At 38.0% G+C, this 19693-nt stretch overlaps 1 protein-coding gene across 13 annotated transcripts in view; it reads right to left on the minus strand.

Moving 5' to 3' along the window:
- Positions 1-19693, minus strand: part of LOC103035794 (unconventional myosin-IXb) — a 67760-nt gene that overhangs the window by 5139 nt on the left and 42928 nt on the right. For 7 of the 13 annotated variants that reach the window (XM_022669842.2, XM_049465425.1, XM_049465433.1 and 4 more), the window contains 29 exons: positions 19421-19542; positions 18922-19063; positions 18404-18599; positions 17582-17657; positions 16581-16673; positions 14871-14984; positions 13716-13755; positions 13145-13261; positions 12970-13050; positions 12734-12844; positions 12230-12349; positions 11994-12143; positions 11583-11737; positions 9911-11287; positions 9608-9683; positions 6917-7023; positions 5444-5553; positions 4969-5144; positions 4589-4696; positions 3882-4052; positions 3467-3508; positions 3262-3373; positions 2987-3060; positions 2590-2782; positions 2140-2268; positions 1934-2039; positions 1373-1504; positions 1067-1190; positions 506-553 (listed from right to left, as the gene is read on the minus strand). In XM_022669842.2, the coding sequence (XP_022525563.2) occupies positions 506-553; positions 1067-1190; positions 1373-1504; positions 1934-2039; positions 2140-2268; positions 2590-2782; positions 2987-3060; positions 3262-3373; positions 3467-3508; positions 3882-4052; positions 4589-4696; positions 4969-5144; positions 5444-5553; positions 6917-7023; positions 9608-9683; positions 9911-11287; positions 11583-11737; positions 11994-12143; positions 12230-12349; positions 12734-12844; positions 12970-13050; positions 13145-13261; positions 13716-13755; positions 14871-14984; positions 16581-16673; positions 17582-17657; positions 18404-18599; positions 18922-19063; positions 19421-19542 (4602 nt within the window). The remainder of the gene's footprint in view (positions 1-505; positions 554-1066; positions 1191-1372; positions 1505-1933; positions 2040-2139; positions 2269-2589; positions 2783-2986; positions 3061-3261; positions 3374-3466; positions 3509-3881; positions 4053-4588; positions 4697-4968; positions 5145-5443; positions 5554-6916; positions 7024-9607; positions 9684-9910; positions 11288-11582; positions 11738-11993; positions 12144-12229; positions 12350-12733; positions 12845-12969; positions 13051-13144; positions 13262-13715; positions 13756-14870; positions 14985-16580; positions 16674-17581; positions 17658-18403; positions 18600-18921; positions 19064-19420; positions 19543-19693) is intronic. The other 6 variants (XM_022669844.2, XM_049465435.1, XM_049465426.1 and 3 more) reach the window with 4 other exon arrangements.

Raw genomic sequence — 19693 nt, forward strand, 5'->3', positions numbered from 1 at the left:
TAGAAACTCAAGATAAAGTGTAGTACTCATGGTTAAAAAAATATACAAATAAACAGGAAGTAAGATGTGTCTCCATAGCTGATGCCAAAAGCAAACTCTTGAAGAATGAGTTTGAGAAAATGTTTGCATTTGCACACTTGCGTGAAGTATGCTTCTGGCCTCACACAACAACAAAACAGCATGCAAATAGAAAATGAATACAAAAGTTAATTAAAAATAAATATCTCCAATAGTATTAACCACTTTTCCCCAGACTACAAATGAAACAATTAAGGGGAGAAGGTCATGCACAAAAGAACAAAAATGCATGAAACACAATAATTCATGCAATCATCTAAAAAATATCCCAGCACTACAGTGTAGAACAACCTCACAGATACCACAACCATATTAGAACACTACACAGAGAAATGAAGTCCAGTAGAAGTTAGTAGAAGGGTGTGAGCATCTTCACTACATGCACACACACATACTACGACTACACACTACAGTGTACAATACATACCGCCACTCCTTTGTAAGGAGAGGTAAACCTGAGGGGTAAATGCCAGCTCTACAGAGATTAAACACAGAGAAAGCAGAGACAACATTCAGCTGGTTAAATTAATGAGCTGTACTGCTTCCATACACATAGACATCCACACAAACACAAAACACAGAGGCTGCACAATATATCACAATTGTTAATCTTTCCTGAAAATTGGCTTGAACCCTATAATCAATTCCATTATTTCTTAAATAAGATTCACACACCACCACTAGTGGTTTTACCGTGAACACTTGATAGAAGGAATTACCACCCGCAGTGAACAGTGCAGTTGGTGGTAATGATTGTAACCAGCTGTGTCTGGCTAGAATTGTTTGTTTTACAAAAATCACTTCTGTATTCCAGTGCAGTATTTTTTACTTTTATTATGTTAATATTATGCAGCTCTCATCCTGACAGACAGACAGACACACAAACAGAGCCATAGAAACTCAACATAAAACAGTCTATAGGCTGAAAGCATTTTGCTTAAATAAAGTTTGCATAGAGTAGAAGCAGTCCTGTCTTCTCTTAGCTCACCGTATTATTTCTTTTCAGCTTAAGCTGGTTCTTAGCCAGCGTCTCTGCATACTCCAGCTGCTCGATCTCCTCCATCCTTTCATTGTATCTCCTAATCTGCTCATTGATCAACATCTCCACACACCTACAAAAAATATTAAAAATAAATAAATGAACAAATCTCTCACACAGAAGAGATAGAAAATGGATGGTCACTCCATTCAATGTTCAGAAATGTGGGCTGACATGATTACTTGAGTCTCCATGTTTACTTGACAATGTCTATCACACATTGATACTGTTTAATACAGGAGGAATTACACTTACAAGGTTGTCTTGGCAACATCCTTCATGCTAAGAAGGGGGTCGGCACTGTCTGGTCCACGCAGGATGCAGGGGGCGAAAACAATGGCCAGCGAGTTGGGGTTCATTCGATTACTCTTCTCCTCTTTTGACACCCTGGAGAGACACAAATTACACAATTTCTTCCCTTATATCAGTGTTTCCATATATTGCTTCAATAAATACATGCCCCATCCGAGAAAAATAAACAATAAACTAAGTACACTATGAGAGGACAGTTCCACTCCTCATAAGTTTTCACAAAAAATTGGACATATGTATTGGACATGGAAAGGTATAATAAAATAATGAATGTATTGGGTGCGTTAGATCAGGAAACAAAAAAACTGAGACAGTGGGTCAAAATGTAAAAAGCCTCTGACATCACAATCTAGATCAAACAAATAAACATATCCAACAAATGCTAAACTTGTCCGATATACCATTTACCACCTCCACCAACAACAATGCACATACAAGTGAGAATATGGTAAATTTTTTTGTTCATGATTTTTGCCACACTCTACAGAATGTTTCTGTGCATACCTGACAAGATGAAAGATAAGTCTCTCCATAGTGTTGTAGTGGGCTGAAGGGAGCTCCTCCAAAAGTCTATAGATTGCTTGTAACTGTTCCTTCTTCTCAGGTAATTCTAAAAAAACAGGTTAGGGATATAAACACACACGAGAGTCAGAGAACCACAGAAAGAAAAAGAAAGAGAGAGAAAAGAAATTCTGTGCTGAGAAACTCACCAACTGCACGGATAAAGTCATTATAGTGCGCGAAGGTCATGAGGGGTTCGGGCAGTTCTCTCAGCCACTGCTTTACTAGACCGGTGACAGTATGGATGGGGTAGTCTTCCAAACACACACTATGGGGATCTGGAGACATTAATCAATCATATTTTAAGAACTGTAGAATAGGCAGATCCAGCATGACGTTAAATTTACAGTCAGTTTTAGGAACAGATATTAATGTAGTTTTGGAATACAGTGTATTCTTAGAAGAAAAAAAAATGTGAAGAAAACAAATGTTTTTTTAGGGTACAATTTGAGCACATATACCAATATAATATCAGGCAATTATACCTAAACACACATACTGCAATAATAATGCACTGTATTTAGTTCAGTACAGTCTATGACCCTCTATGCTTCCAGTGTGGGCAGTTTTCCTACACTCTATTTAGTATATAGACTTGCCAGCTTCCAGTAGCTGTCGGAGCTCCTTCATGCGGTTGGCTGACCCAGACTTTCTGTAGATGCCTTCAGTGTAGAGGCCGTTCATCTCCACATGCTCCAGCATCATCTCCAGCACCACTGGGACAGGGATTCGGTCATTGGCCAGGTTGCACACTCGTACACCAAAGTGCTGACAGCCACAGTCCTCTTCATTCTAAATAGAAAGGTTTATAAAAATAGACATTAGTACAAATATTCTGTCATTGGTAGCTCAGCAGTAAGCACTGCAACCAGTAATTCAGTAAAAACATTTCCAATGTTTCTAATGTCCAATGTTTTGCCGATATCATACTATAACAAGCAGATATAGTACATAATTTCAGAATCATGGAGCTCAAGAGATTTCGTTAAGTCTTACCTTCTTTGAGCAGAAGGTATTACAATCCGTGACTATTTTGGACAGGCACTTCTTGTGGCAAACAAATTTACAATCTGAAAGTCAAAAATTACATTATAGTAAATTAAATGCAGAACAGAGGATTAACAAGTGAGAAAAATTTACTTTTTTAATTTATGTTTATATTGGTGAACACTGACGACAGTTTTACAGTCTCTGTTAATCTATTAAAATACTTTTTAAAATATTACAATCAAAATGAAAATCAAACTGAAGCAGGAATGTCTCATACTCACAACTGCACATGTAGGCTTTCTCCATGCCCCAGATGTAGGAAGAACACTGATCACAGGACTGCATGATGTTCACCTGGTAATGAGTGAACACATGGTCCAGTGGGCTCTCCAACTAAAGAGGAGAAAGATATTAAGTGTTATTTGCCAGGATAGAATGCACTTGCACTTGTATGGGTATGTTGTTAATAAACGTGAGGCTACTTACACTCTTGTCTTTCTTCCGCCTTTTCTTACGGCCTTTAGGAGGCTAAAAACGATGCAAATAAAATGTTAATAACTAATAATCATTAACATTTCATTGCATAAATGGTCAAAAATACACTGTATGTCTAAATGCTCATTCTCTGTCCTGCTACAACATTTCTGCAAAGCTGCTTTGCAACATTAAAAGTAAAAATGGCAACATAAATACTTGATTCCCTGTAAAAAGTACTGGCACAAGAATAACCTTCAACCCAGTATCTTTCAGGAGTTTGTTTTCTAGAGCTGCTGTCTTTGTGCACATTCACATTTCATGCAATCCTCTTTGTAGTTTTAAACCCTTTACCAAGCACTCTGTTATTTACACTTAAAGAAAAGGGGCATCAAAAGTAAAACAAAATCAGCATTACTTTTATTACCTTAGCAGGTTCGGCCTCTTCTCTTTTGATTTCCCCTCTAATAAAGCCATCCAGCACAGACTGGAACAGGTTGACCACCAGCTGGACTTCACCTTTCTGCTTTTCTCCAGCTAGACTGATCACTTTGTTCTGGTAGCCCCTCATTAGACCCTTGTAGCCAATGTGTGGCTTCTGTAAAGCAGCAAGTGGAAAAAGGAGATGTTACATGATGCCATTTGAAAATGGTTAGAAGATTATGTTGTGACATCTTTGTACAGCTCTGAAAATTCCTTCAATATGAAATTATTCTGAATTAATAAGTAATTGTGTAGCTGCGCATGACAACTGGAAAAAAGATGCCAATGTTAAACAGGATAGCAATTGATTTTTGGATTTGTATAAATTGTGCAATAAAGTATGCAGAAGCCATGTCTTATCTTTTAATATTATCATCTTATAATATAAAAATGTGGTGTTAAACAAGTGTTTCCGATTCATGACAACACAACTTTTGAATTGCCTAAAAATCCTTCGGGATAAATAAAGTATCTCTCTATCTATCTCTCTATCTATCTCTCTATCTATCTCTCTATCTTAAAGATAGCACACAAAACCAGCACTAAATCTGTGCCATCAAAAATTATTCTAGACACAGTGTATGAAACTATGGGCTTGATCAGCCTAATTCTCCTTTAAGCTAAGTGTATAAATCTACTGTCTGTACTTACAGCGACAGAGTACATGCTTTTGATATCCGCTCTGAACTGCATGGTGGCTGTAATGAAGATGTGCTCTGTTGCAGACAGCTGCTTTCCTCTAGAGCGCAGATCATTCACCTGTACCAGAGAGAAAGAGATGAGAACGATTAATAATAATAGTAACAACAATAATAATACTGATAATAATGTGTTCTATTTACATGAATTCCTAAATAACCACAAGACATTTTAAAAATAAGGATACAAGTGCGCGAAAAATGTGTAAACCTTCACAGCAAGATTAGTCATTGCCCTATCTAGTCCAAATACCTGTATAATAGTGTAAATTTATGTGCTAAATCATATTTGGATAATTTTTTTTTGTGTGTGTGTGTTTTTCACTCTGAGACCTGATTTCCGAGGAACTCGTCCAGGTGCCGGAGCTCATTAGCGTTGGTGATCTCTCGGTCCAAAGAGGCGTTCCACTGCTCGGTGACCCGGGTGGCTCGGCTGATCTTAATAGTTGGGTTGCGACTCGGACGTCCGCTGGGTGGTTCTGAGTGATGAACACGTGTGGGAGATGTGGCTGAAAGAGAGAAAGAGTGAGAGAGAAAATAAGAACTCGGTCAGGGGTTATGTTTAAAACAGAAGCTTATATCTCCCCAATTATCAGTGTGCTAACTGAAGACTTTATTAATAATTAATAATTATTACAAATTTCTACATCCAGCGATGTTCATACGTTTCTAACAGATCTGCTGTACTGCACACTGCTTTTGTTTAAATGAACACAAGCACATACAAAATACAAGCTAGAGGTTTGCTGCCACAACATTTGCCTGGTTTTATAAATATACAAAAAATGTAGAGAATAATAAAAGGAACCTTCTGCTTTGTCTGCCAAAGAAGCAGCCATAGTCAGCTCTCCATCTTCTGGCGTATGAGCCTCTTTATGAGGACGCTTCTTCAGGATCTTTCTAAAGAAGCCTGCTGATCTGTAAAACACAACAAAGAAGAATAAATCTTTTAACACTTTACTACATTCATAACTGTTTATACTGCCTGCTATCATTTATTTTTCCCTACTTTCATGCACTAAAACGTCACTTGATTGATTCACAGACGTGGAAATATGGATCCTACACCTGTACCAACTTTAAAAAGAAATACAGCATTTTGTCACTGTCTAGTGACAAACTTTTTGAGATATGAATCTGCTCTTTACACTGTGTCAGAATTGTATGAATGTACCGAATAAAATTCTACTTATTAATTTGCCTACTCAGTTAACCAAAAATATAACTGGGTCCTAGTGTTGTTCTTTAAATAAACAGCTTTAGCCTTTAAGATGATGAAGGCCAGAGAGCTTGCAGAGCAACTCAAGAGGAAGAAAAAAAAACACTACAGATTTATGGAGCACATTCTTGTTTTAACATTTTAGACAGCCTAGGGAACATGAAAAATATCCCCTGCAATACAGAAACAGAGTAAATGTGGAGTCTGGCAGAGTCTCTGTGATTCTTCCATCTAAACATTGCAGAGCTGAGAGCCCAACATTTTTTTAGAAACTGAAGGAATCTCTCTGTTCCCATAGCAGCTAATCTGCAAATATATATATATGAGGGAGTGAAGAAAAAAAACTCATGTGAAGTGTCAGATAAATGAGAAAGACAGATAAGCTCAGACAGGGCTACTGCTTTCCCATGAGCCCTATGAGTCAGGTTTCCTGTGTGACGGCATTTCACTTCAGATAAGAGTTTACTCATTTAGACTCACACACAAAAAAGGCATCGAGTCACTCAGGGCTGATCAGCCGGAGAATGCCAGAACTAGGGGACTGAATTCTTCACGTCAGTGAGCAACAGCCCAGATAAACCATAGAAGGGCACAGGCAATCTCTGAATAGACTGGTTTAAAGTGAGTCTCTTTCTTTCTGATGCCTCAGAGAAAAGTCAGAAGGTAATCTGAAGATCAGCAGTTCTGAGGTAGATTACTATGTAAAAAATTTTCAATACCTAAAATCATAACTACCATAATAAATAACCCTGGTTAATACAATTCCATGTTAATAATAAATTATAGTAATATACAACCGAATTCCACAACATTTTAGGTACAGGGTTGGCTCTACTGTAAATGAGGGACACCTCCAACAACAATGTTTTGAGAGTTTAAATAAAAGAGCAATTATTGTTGTTGCAATATCTTAATGTTAATGTCTAAAAAACTCTTTATGATTATTATTATTTACATGAGCATTACTACTCGATCTAAGAGAAGTTCTTGACAGTGGTAACAAAAAAAAAAAAACAAGCAAAAAAAAAAAAAAAAAACAGCATTCTCTATATCTGCAGTTACCTCTCAGGAGTGGGTGGATGGGCGTGAGGGCCGTCCTGGGGGCCTGAGGAATCCTGTATCCTCACAGTTTTCCCTCCATGTGGAATGTCCACAGCACGGGACTGCGCCTGTAAACACCACAGACAATTTCACTAAAGGCAAACACAGAGTTCGTAGTTCATCTAACGGTATATTAACCTGCTACCCACCCTTATCGGCCATTTTTTTCAGAAAACACCTTCCAAATAGGTGCACTTTATGGGTTATAAACCGACCGTTATAACAACAGTTCCTATACACCTATAAAGTGCACCTATGTGTGCTGTGTTTCTAATCAAAAAAACAGTCCATGAATCTAAAAGGGTAGTAGCAGGTCCAACTCCCTGTTACTTGCAAATGAATCCAGGCAAAACATACATTACCTCAACAGAGCAAGAGATAGTTGGCACCACCACCATGATCAACTGCTGCAGTTGTCCCATATTTTCCAGCTTGCACACCATAAGCAAATTAATGTATAAGAAATCATCTAATTTTAGATTTGTTTATTATGACCTAAATTTAGTTCAGGCCTAAGCCAACATCAACTGCCTTTTAGACGCCAGGGCAACCAGTTGAAAAGCAAACAGTGAAAAGCAAAATCAAGCTGTGGCATAACTCTTTGACTCTAATGGGTCAAATGGTTGGTGATAGATATGAGAGCAATACAAACGTATGAAATCTCAAATCTTATTGCATTTCAATCTTATCACACAAATTCTAATAGTTTTTATTGTTACACTTAATACACACGTGTGACACAAGCAACATTTATTTACACAGTAGTGTCATAACACTCACTGAATATCAATTCTAGCTTTAAAAAATATTGTCTACCTTCATATTTATGTACAACAATGCATATTTACTACTGAACATCAATTCCAAAGATTTTTAACTATTGATGATTATATAGTCATACTGTGCAGTCAGAGCAGAATCGTAAACACTCATTAAAGTTTTTATAATAATTAATAATAGAAAATATTCTTCACATTATTTTACAGGGTCAAAAGTTGCAGGAGATCCTTTTATTTTGAAAATGAAAGGTAAGAGAAAATTACATATATAGAAACCCCTGTAAGTAATAGGCGAGAAGGCCTTTTAGGCTATGTACAGTTCATGGGTGTCCTGCAACTTTTGACTAGCCCTGTGCAATGTAAAGGAAAACAGAACCATAAGAAAAAAACATACTTTAATTGTAAAATGCTGGCATTTGCTAGAAATAAAAAATGAGCAAAGGATCATCATCACTGCTTACTAAAGCAAAGCTTTATATACAAATGCCTGTAGTAATGGGGCGGTAAGTATTTTTGTAATAATAACACGATTGAGGGAGAAAATTCAGGAGTGTCACCATGTCTGAGTAATGTTCAATGATCATGTAATCTGTCAGTCTTTTATGCTTACAAGCAATTATAAACTCAAGTTAAAGGTAGTTGGGCTTGACAGAGATCTATCAAAATTACTTAAGAACAAAAGGTCTGTGGACATCAGTACGTTGCCCCACCGCTGGTTTGTTTGTTTTCCTACTGTAACACATCATCAATTGGTAAATTGGCTAGATAAGGTGTGATGTAATTAAAACAGACTTTAAACCCGGCAGAAGAGTGGTGTTCAAGATCAGGACTGAGAACCACTGCACTAAGCAAAACCTGAAATCATACACATTTCCGAGTCTGGATTTCTGATTGTTCTGCAAATTACAGCAATCCATTTGCTTCTCACTTCTCTAGCTTTCTGTAAAAGCTCTGAATTTTTCTGAATCTATTTGTCTGGTCAATTAAACAACAGCTACTTCCCGAACATCGCCACTCACTCTCCCCCAACTGTGATGTTACATTCATACCCTCTAAATTTAAAAATCAACAATCAATGTACTTAACATTAACTCAAATCTGATGAGACTCTGGATGATTTGCTGTTCATTCATGATTTGCTTGCACAATTTGATTTCCCCAGAACAGTTAAGGAGGGAAAGCATCATCTTCTTGATTCACAGCACATGTATCCAGCCTCCCCAAGCAGACCAAAGGCTACAGCTCCTGAATGACTCAGATAATGATACGTGACCTGGAGTGGATCTGAGGGGGCACTGGGGAAAGTCCAACAATCCAAATCCTCCATTTCTGCACTTTTAACCATCAAGCAGTTGCGTACAAAGCCTAGCCGACGCCTGCGCCTGGGACACTTGCGACAACGTACGTCGCCCTGAGTAAGCCAGAGAAATACATATATACACAAGTGATATCAGTGACTACTGCTAGATTACTTCTAGTCTGTTCTGAAATACCTGGAGAGGGAAGGATCTCATTTTCTTATTTGAATATCTGCAGGATAATGAGCAAAAGAAGATGGGAAATACATATGGCACTACAATAATATTTTTCATAGAACACATCTCAAATAAAATCAATGAGGTATTCAAATGAGGTTAAATTATTAACTCTGATCGTTAGGGTAACTATGGGTTAACTGACTTTAAAGCATCAGTCTATAAGTTTGTTTAGAAACCAACAAACCTACCAGACCACTCTGTTTTCAGAATTAGTATAATAGATGTAGCAAGGATGGTCACGCCAAGAAACTGATACCATTATTTAAAATATTTTCTCCTCTTCCAACTCCTGATCTTAAGAGAGGAATGATTCTCCAGCAGACACTCAACATTACCTGTACAACTGAAGAAGAACTGGGCCCTGATGTTCCAAATTCATAAACATCATCTAAGGATCGGGACGTCGCAATCCTAGGAAAAAAAAAAAAAACACAAATAAATCGCAATAGTGACTTTGTCGATTGTGTCCATTAATCCTGAGTTACCGCAGTAACTGTACCAGAGTTACAAGAGTGCACAACACTTAATAATATTAATACCATTAGCAAATAAACAAAAAAATATAAATCAAATGTACAGTAATAACAATAAGCTTATGGTTAAGACAACTCAGGGAATCAGTACTTAAAAAGTCTTACTGTTGCATTTTGGACCTCCTGTCCTGTTGGTTTTGGGACTCAGTCTTTGCGATTTCTGGGTGGGTATTGCTCCTATAAGCCTTGCTTTTACTTTCGAGGTGCACGGCACTACTAGGGAGACTGGATGCTTCACCATGGCCATTCCTATCAGGCCTGGAGCCTGGCACATCCAAGGGTAAGGTGGTGGGTCGTACTGGACCAGAGGTGACCTGTTTGGGTTCTCTTGAAGCTTTCTCTGCTTCATTCTTAGCTTCTTTTTTAGCCTTTTCACCCTCATTTTTAATCTCTCTTTTAGCTTTCTCCCCTTCCTCATTCGTAGTCTTCTCAGGAGTGGTTTTCTGTACCAATTCTTTAGCCTCTTTATTTGGCTTTTCCCCCTCATCCTTAACTTCTTTCCTCGTTGTCTCTAACTCATCTTTAACCTCTTTTATTGCCATCTCAGACTCATCCTTTGTATCCTTCTTAGTCTTCTCACTTTTCCAGGCCACAAACGTATACTGGTCCAGCTCTTTGCTATTGGATCGTTCATTTAGCCTGCCATCAGGTCCAACTGGGCTTTTCTGTGGAGGCTCTTCTCTGCTAATTGAAGCTGCTCGCTGAATCTCCCTCTGGCTGTGCTCCAAACCACGCTGTCGCCTCAACTCCCTCTTCTCCTGGCTTTTAGAGGCGGGGATTTTACAGAGTGAAGGAGTTTTAGGCTTGCACTGATCAGATGGGGTCACAGGGGTGGCAGGTTGGTGGTTTTTGTCTTCATCTGGAGAAACAGAAGTGGAAATTTTAACCTCTGGGAGATCAGTTGGAGCAGAAGTTGTTTCTTGCAGCACAGCAATTGGTGTTTTATGGTGTTTGTTATCTTCTTGAAGCTTCCAAACAGGATCTTCTTCCTCATCTTTTTCACTTAGCTTCATAAATTCCTGGTTTTGGTATCCATCCTGGATCTTAGGTGTTTTAGGATAAGGACCAGCCTCAACCCTGATGTCTTTGCCCCTTTCCCCTTCTCTTACATCAAAATTAACTAAATTTTCATTTAAGGTCTCATTAGTCTGCTTCTGTGAACTGTCTTCCTTCTTCCTTTGCTCAGCAATTTCTTGTTCTGCTTCTAGAGCAAGCCTAGCAGCTTCCTCTTCTGCTTCCTTCATTCGTCTAGCTGCATCTTCAGCCTCTTTCTGTCTCCTAGCTGCCTCTTCTGCTTCTTTCTGTCTCCTGGCTGCTTCCTCTGCCTCTCTTTGTCTCCTGGCGGCCTCTTCCGCCTCTCGTACTCTCCTGGCAGCCTCCTCTGCCTCCTGGGCACGCCGGGCTGCCTCTTCTTCCTCCTCTCTCTTCCTCTGAGCTTCCTCCTCTTCTTTTTTCCTCTTCTCTTCCTTCAGAGATTGGTACCTAACAACATATTAACACAATAAACTGTGAATGTTTGAATTGTGTTTAAAATGCAAAAGCTAAACATTCAAAGTTAAGTAGCACATCAGGATATGCGATAACTCTGGCTCAAGCTTAATTTAAAATTTGTTAAAAATCCACACATTCTTCATATGCATTGTTCACAAAAAAAAAAAATCATACTTATTCTAACAGTACAAAATTAATTTGTAACAAACATTATTTCTAATATTGCACATGAGGCAAATTCATCACTTAATGTAAACGTGATCTCTTTTGTAAGTTTTTTCTTTACCTTTTGCGGGTTGACTGGCCTCTGGCTAATGCCTGGATCTTTGTAACGGAAGAACGCCGATGCTTGTATTCTGCCCTGTGTTTAAAGCATCGCCATGCTGCCTGAATTACAGTAGCTGCTCGATAGCGCTTCTCTCGGCAAACTCTCCAAGTGCGCTGTAAATCAAGCACACAAGACACCATCACAACACTAAAAATGTTCTTTATACTGCATATTGCTTAATAAATAATATTCTGATAGATAAAGATACATATCTGCATGAGTTATGATTCAGAAAACTGAATTAAAACTGATTTGAAGTTTACACAGTTATGCTACAATTCCATGTTCAAGATAAAAAATTTTTTTGCCTTAAATAACCCAGTTGTTATAACCCAAATAAACGTATAGCTAAAATGACCATGAATTCACCTGAACAAAGATGGCTGCTTCCCTTAACTGGAGGTAGTAACTTCTTAGCAATTTAGCTTGGAAGCAGCGTTGCAGGAAGATGATTTTTTGCATGACGTCTTTGTGGAGAATGTCTTTAAGCTTTTGCCTCTCAGGCTCTTTTAGATACACCTGGAAAATCATAACAAAAGTTAAGCAAACTATGAAAAGCAAACTGGCCTAGTTTTAAGCAGTCTAAGCACAGACAGGAACCTTACCTTTGTTTTCCCAATCTGGTAGGTTTTGGGGTCCAAGCCAAATTTCTGCAGCAGATTTGCTATGTCTTCCTGAGATGAGGCATTCTTTGGCAGCAACACACGAAACTGCTCAATGAATTCCTGTGATATGAAACAAAGAGCCTAGTGAAATACTGCTGTTAAACCAAAGATCATTAGAGATGCACAGATACAGGAATTGTGGGCCTATACCGAAACGTAGCATTTTTAAAGTACATATTAGCAGGAAAATGCAGATATTTCAGGTAATGTAGAGTCACTTAAACATCAGTCAAATCTGAACATTTGTACAATGCTAAAACATTGTTTGTTGACAGAGATATATGATATGATCTCCATCAGCCAGGTAATTGGTCCCTTATTTTTACACTGTTGTTTTCTGTTAATGGGCTTTGGGCTATGTAGCAGCCTATAGGCTACTACCTATTATATATGGAGGAAAATAATAAAGAAGAAGCATTAATATTGATATGATCAGTGGTTTACCTGAAAGGTGTATTTAGCACCGTAGCCCGATCTCCTGATGCGCACCGTCTCCAGCATACCTGTGTATCGTAGCTGCTGCAGGACCAGTGCCTCATCAAAACACATCTCCTTCTGTTCTCACACACAAACACGTTCCAAACAATGCATGAAAATAAGATAAAAACACAACGGGGTTTCAGTGTAAGGCCTGTATACATAATTGCTTTCTGCAGTGTGTGTTAAAGAGCAGTTATAACCTTCTCAGCATTGGAGCGGAGACAGCGGATGAAGAAAGGCTCAGCCTTCGCAAGCGTCTCTAGCAGCTTACTGAGGGAGGTCTACAGAGGAAAGATGAACAGTGAACACATACATAAAAAATATTTCATAAAAAAAAATGGCACAGTAAACATTTTTAATTTATTGTTATTTTACCTGAAATTGAGCGCTGATGCTGGGGGGCCTTTTCTTCTTGTGCAGGTGCAGCAGAGATTTGGTGGTGCGGTCATGAAGACCCACAATGAACTTGAGCGAACGAGAGTCCAGCAGGTTCTGAACAACAAGGACATAAGGATAATCAGACACACTGAAAAAAGATGCAAAGCCAATCACAATTGGCCATCTTTTTTGCTGATTTTGATACTAAATAATGAAAACTAAAGGACCAATATATTCATTTTTTAAAAGAGAGTTACTCCTTGCTAAACGGTTGGGTCTAATATAAGCGTATTTTGCTTAATAAACACCATCAATACTGTTATGCCCAAATCAGAGCACACTACTAGTGAAACTGCTGCGAGATATATTATACATATTATATATAATATATAATTATATCTAATATATTATGGTCACTAGAGGCCCTATAGTTCCAGTAATAGATGGGGCAGATAATCTGTGCATCAACAGATGAGTTACCAAAACTAAAGGGAAAGTTTTTGGATTAAACGGGCAAAAAAAATTGTAGGTCACTGAACCATACAATCACAAGTAAAGTACACTTTACCTTTGGAATGAGCTGCTTGTTCTTGGTGCTCTTGTTCTTCCTGTATAGGAGAGAGGGAGAGAAATGGAAAAGAAAGTTCATGGTTTGTTGGGACAGAGCCCAGAGGTTACTGTGTGTTAGTACAGGGAGTGAGCCATGCATTGGAAGGAGGGTAAAGGTAACAGTTATGTGGAGCAAAATAATTGAATACTGGGACGTTGAGGAGAGAAATGCATTCTTCTATACTGGTTTTGAACTATGATTTGCTGCTTACCGATTAATGAATATAAGAATGTAATTAACAAGCACCTGCATCAGGAATTTCTAAGCCAATAATCAATAAATAACAGTGATGTTGCCAATACTGTTCCCAATAACAGACCACAGGTTCACACTTCAATCCATGTATGACATGCAGTAAAGGCTGTACGGTTGTATTTATCAGCTGTAATGCATGTCATGTCAATATAAAATAAATCAACAATTAATTTGTTAATTATTAGTAAAACTATTTATCCATGTGAATAGGGTGGACTATACAGGGGTGCATATCCTAACTTTTATAATATTAATTGTAGCATTTATTGCATGGGAATATTAAAAGGCAATTAAACACATAAATAATGCTGAATTTTAAGAAGGCCCATACATTCAAATACATGAAATAAGGTCAGCCAGCTCATGCATGGTTAGCACATCAGCCTGCCCTATTTTAAACGCAACATTTAACAGTTATAGTTATAATTATATAACATAGCAAAAAAAAAAAACAATTAACAGAGGTGAGTTCTGTTTCTTAGGTTAGCACTTATGAACAACACAAACAGCCCTTTTACACAAACAGTTCAGAAGACTTCTGCAGCAAGCTAACGAAAGCTATGAAGCTGAGCTCTCGGCTCATAAACCCCACATTCCTTTACCTCGAGCAAGCGCACAAATTAGTGCCTAACATGTTAGGAGAGTCTATTAGAGCTGCACAGTGTGGGGCACATTCACTATAAACCAGACGCTTTTCTACTCTTTATGAGCAGTGAAGGATGTTGGAATGCATCTCAGAATGCTACATTACGCCGAGCAAAGGATCAATCATCTACATGGCACGATGCAGGAGTTAGCAGGCTGGGTTTGAGGGGTTTATTTCAGGGGGGCCAGACGGGACTCAGACGCCAGACTCACTGAAGGAAGTGGCGTGGGAACCGCAGACGACCCCAGGACTGAAGCAGCTTACGCGGATCCTCGCCATCCAACTGCAAGTCCTTAATGGAGCTCATAATTTGGGCGTGAATATCCCTGATTCAGCCAGACAGGTGTGGAAAGACGAGGAGAGAAAGTGCAGATAGAGTGAGGTAATGTGTGGTAAAAGGAAAGGGACCCAGCACAATTGTTAATCAAATACACCTCTGGAAAGGAAAACCCTTCACCAAAAACAAAGATACCCTCTTTAACCTACACAGGAAATACAGTGGTAGAAGATGAAGGTCCAAAGCCAGTACTAATTAGTAATACTTGCTAAGTACTAATTGTCTTGTGTTCATCAATGGGCAAACCCTTCAGACCCTGTCATAAGTTGATAAGCTACAATACTTATATTTTTCTGCCCATGTTGAGGCAGAGAAGCAGAGTTTTTTTTCCCCCAAAAAAACCCTAATGCAGGCACAATAAACTAATGCTAACTAGCTGTAATTACTGGATATAGAGAAAAAAAGCACTTGCTTTATTATAGTTAATCTATAATATAGAAAGTAAAATGTGTTTACCAGCTGTTGCTGGAAAAAATACAAGCAGCAATGTGAACAATGTTTAAGCACCTTTAACAATAATACAGTAAATAAAGGGATGATAATCAAAGTGTGCTGGTGTATCAAGGACACATTTTAACTAAAACTGTGTCCTATATGGCTATTCATGACATTGTTTAACTGCATTTAAACAATCAGGTGTTTATAACTTTTGCACAGTAATGTACATTTTAAGAGCATCCAGCATAAATGAAATTTAATTCTAAAATAAATATTATATAATCTAGCCAAGAAGAACAAAACAATAGTGTCTAAAGAGCATAGTGTTGTCCTGGATGTCATAGTGTCCATCACCCTATACTGCCAGTAAGGACACCACTGTCTGCTATTTGATCTGAAATTGGTCATGCTTGCCTGCGACTTTCATCTTCTACCACAAACAGCATCAGAGAATCCAGAGATTTCAGTGAGAAGCATGATGGTATGGTTTTGAACCATGCTTTGGAATGAGTGCAAACGACATGCACTCAGGGAGAACAAGCTCAGTGTACTGGTGAATTTCCATGCAAGTGTTACTCTCATTGGGCAGGAACTGGTGTTAAACTGGTGCTGAACGGTTGGCTCTGTGAGGAACATGCATTATGGAACCTACCGCGCTGCTCAGAACTGCAGGAGGTCAAACAGGATGCACTGGCAGGGGAGCGAATAATAATGCTAATAATACACTCTAATATCTTTAACAGGTAAAGAATAAACAGCTTGCACTGCACCTTCATTAACTGTGCACTTTTTTTTTAACTAAACATTTGCATTAGAGTTTTAAATGGTAATATAGTGCTACGATATAACCTGTATATGCTACTTTTATAACTCAATGAGTTTACATGGAATTAGCATTAAAATAATTTGCTTTATAAACAGAAAACCTAAACATAAAATAATGACTTGCTCTCAGTGAATGCTGTGCTACATGTTTTCAAGGAAAGATCACATTTATTTACTACTATTCTGTTTACAGTAAGACCATCCTAACTATGTGCTACACTAAAGTAATGTCCTGTAGAGCGTTTCATCATGTTTATAATATCCCACTGCAGTCAGCTCCTCCTGCCAGACCTCCTGCTCTGCTCTGCCTCCTGCAACTTACTTCTTACTCTCATAACTAGCAAAGATGTCCTCAAAAGCCTCTAGGGGGCGCTCCTCTGAGTGATCAAAGGAGAAATCGAGCATAGACGTACGACTGTAGAGGAGAAACAGCACACAGGCAATCACTCAAAGACAGAACGGACCACAGCAGCCAGCAGGGGCCGATTTACAACCAGTTCTCTCCTCACAGGTTTTGTCAATTAGAAGGCAAACGGGAAAACTGGACCACAGGCAACTGATAACCAACACCAGATCAGAGCACAGGAACAATGCAGACAGCATACTGCTCTCTTTTTCTGTGAAGTACCAATTTAATGTTTTTTTTGTAAAGATAATAATAATATATTTTAATGTCGATTATTAAAATCATGCACAATTTTGGGTGCTTATTTGTAAAATATGCGCTTCACAAAAAAAAAGGAAAACAGTCCAAGTTAGCAAACATAAGCTTTTAAACATGTAACTGGGAAATGTTTCTATAATTTAAATTAATTAAGAATTATTTTAGCCTTATTTATTAAGGCATTTAAACAGTAATGGTTAAGTCTACGTGCCTTTTTTATCAGGCTCTTTTTTTAGCAGGATAATATATAAACACAGTGCAAATGTTAAGAGAACACTAAACTATCAATAATCAGTCAATCAGTAATTCATGTTCAGTGAAGGTCTATGGGACATTCAGATTATGCAGTACTGTACTTTAAAATATGTATTAAAATGAATGTACATATTTCTTCAAATCTAATCTCATTGGTGATGCATTAAATTACTGACATTAATCAATTAAATGCATTTAAGTGTAAGGTTAAGCAGTATGTAGCATGGTCAGGTTTTCTTGCATGAACCTGCCTGCATTGTGCTGCTGGGAGGAGAGAAAGGTCACATGACCACCCCACACAAAAGCAAAGCACAGGAAGAGATCGAGTTCCTCATAACACTTCCTCCTTTTTTCTCTCTCTCTCTCTCCATTCTAGCCAGAGGCAGCTTTAGTTTAGGCCTTACCGATACATCCTTTCAATCTGTGTGTTGGACCTCTGCAGCTCCCCTAGTGGAACTCTGGAGGCAGGTCTGACAACACCTGCACAGAGAAACACACAAGAGAGGGCATCAAAGGGGTAAAAATTTAATAATGATTGTAGTTTTAATATTTTTCTTAAAAAAAAAAATCTGTGGATTCCTTTTTTTTTTCCACTCCCCCCATCTGTTGTCTAATAATCTGATAGCTAATACTACTTTGTTGTTTGATATATATATATATATATATATATATATATATATATATATATATATATATATATATATATATAGGACCCAATAAGTAACTGATCGAAAAAAAAAAAAAAAAAAAAAGAATATTAACAACGGCAAGTTACGATTTTAATAAATTAAACACAAAATATAATAGCATGAGACATAAAATATAATGCTATTTGTTGCAGTTCAGTTCATACTGTTACTATAAACTGGATGTTTACAGTAGTATTTCTCTACTAGGCATTTTATTATGCAGTCATTTCTACACTGATTATGCAGAATATATACGTGTAATTTCTCTCAACATGCACACACAAGTTTCCTGCCATTTCAACATAACGAAAGACTGTGACTTGTCTAATTATGCATTCATTAAAACAATGCTCCTTTGAGAAGCTACTCTACCCCTCCCTCTCCTTCATGAGTTTAATCGTCTTAAGTTCAGACTTTCGACACACACAGGGTCTTTCACATGCAGGCTAAAAATAAAACCTAAAACCAAAACAAAAACACCCCATATCCAGATTTATACACTAATCTGGTTCTAATGATGAACTCGGCATGACTTACCGGCGCTCTTTGCTGCCCAGCGGCGACCGGCCTCATTAAATGCAGCCAAAGCGCGGACAGCAGCCCGAAGTATCCCCCAGCGGAACATCGCTACTGGATCCATCCCAATCAGCTGTCGGACGTAGGCCCGGTCACTGCTCCGCAACAGGGCAACAATGTCCGGCCGCATGTGATCCGTGTTCTTCTCCCGGAAATCCTGCAGGAAGGTGAGGATAGTGTTAAACAGGTAAAAATATACACTATTTATTGGGGAAACCCTCACTGCTTAGACACTCTGCCTTAATTAATATTGCTAAATGACGTGTACTGGTGTGAGGTATTAAACTTGCTTTAAAAATCAATAATATCACAAATTAATTCTAAAATTATGCCTCTCAAATAACACTAATGAACGAATGAAACTATGAATTCTGATCCCACATAATTTAACATACTTCCAGTCTGTCCACAAAACACAGTCTTAGCAGCATAAATATCCTATATGTAAAATGTACATAAAGAGTTACGGATGCCAGTACCTTAATCTGGTATTTGACCTTCCCAGCAAAATGCCGGATGACAAATGCTGGCTCCATCACTGGGGTGGCCACAAAATAGGGGTTTCTCTCATGCTGCTGTTTGAATTTGGCCAGTAAGGTTTTATCTGTAGCATGGGGAAAACTGAGGAGAGAGAGAGAGAGAATACATCAAAAAAAGGAGAAAGTATGGCAGAGTGAAATAGAAGCAACAAAAGGAAACACAAGAAATTTAAACAGTAAACAAAAAAGAATAGAAGAAAAAACAGTGTGAGAAACACACTGAAAGAGAAAAATAAAAGAAAGAAACAAAAACAAACAAAAAAAAATATGTTAATGTTATTTAATTAACTCCAACTACTTCACTAAATGTTTCAATAGCAGTGTGTCATTTCACACCACTATGAAAATAAGAGAAGTTAAATTTAGACACAATGTGAGAAAGAGAGAGAGAGAACATGATCAAGTCCACATTCTCAGCCTGTTATTCCGGAAGTCTTACTTGCTTTCCTCGTCCAGTAAATAGAGAAGACCTGTAGGCTTTTTGCTGATGAGCTGAATGCAGCCCACGTTATCAGTGTAGTCGATGTTGTGCCAGGTGATGCCTTCTGCCTGATACTCTTCCTATAAATATTTAGTTATTTTATTAAAAAAGAAACAAGCACAAACAACTTTAGATGTTTTATGCAATGCTTTAAGAGTTTGACACAAAAATGTTGCTCAAGATTAAATCACCATATAGTCATTGAAACATTCCAGATGTTTATTTAACATA

Source organism: Astyanax mexicanus, chromosome 16, assembly GCF_023375975.1.
Source record: "Astyanax mexicanus isolate ESR-SI-001 chromosome 16, AstMex3_surface, whole genome shotgun sequence".
NCBI lineage: Eukaryota > Metazoa > Chordata > Actinopteri > Characiformes > Acestrorhamphidae > Astyanax > Astyanax mexicanus.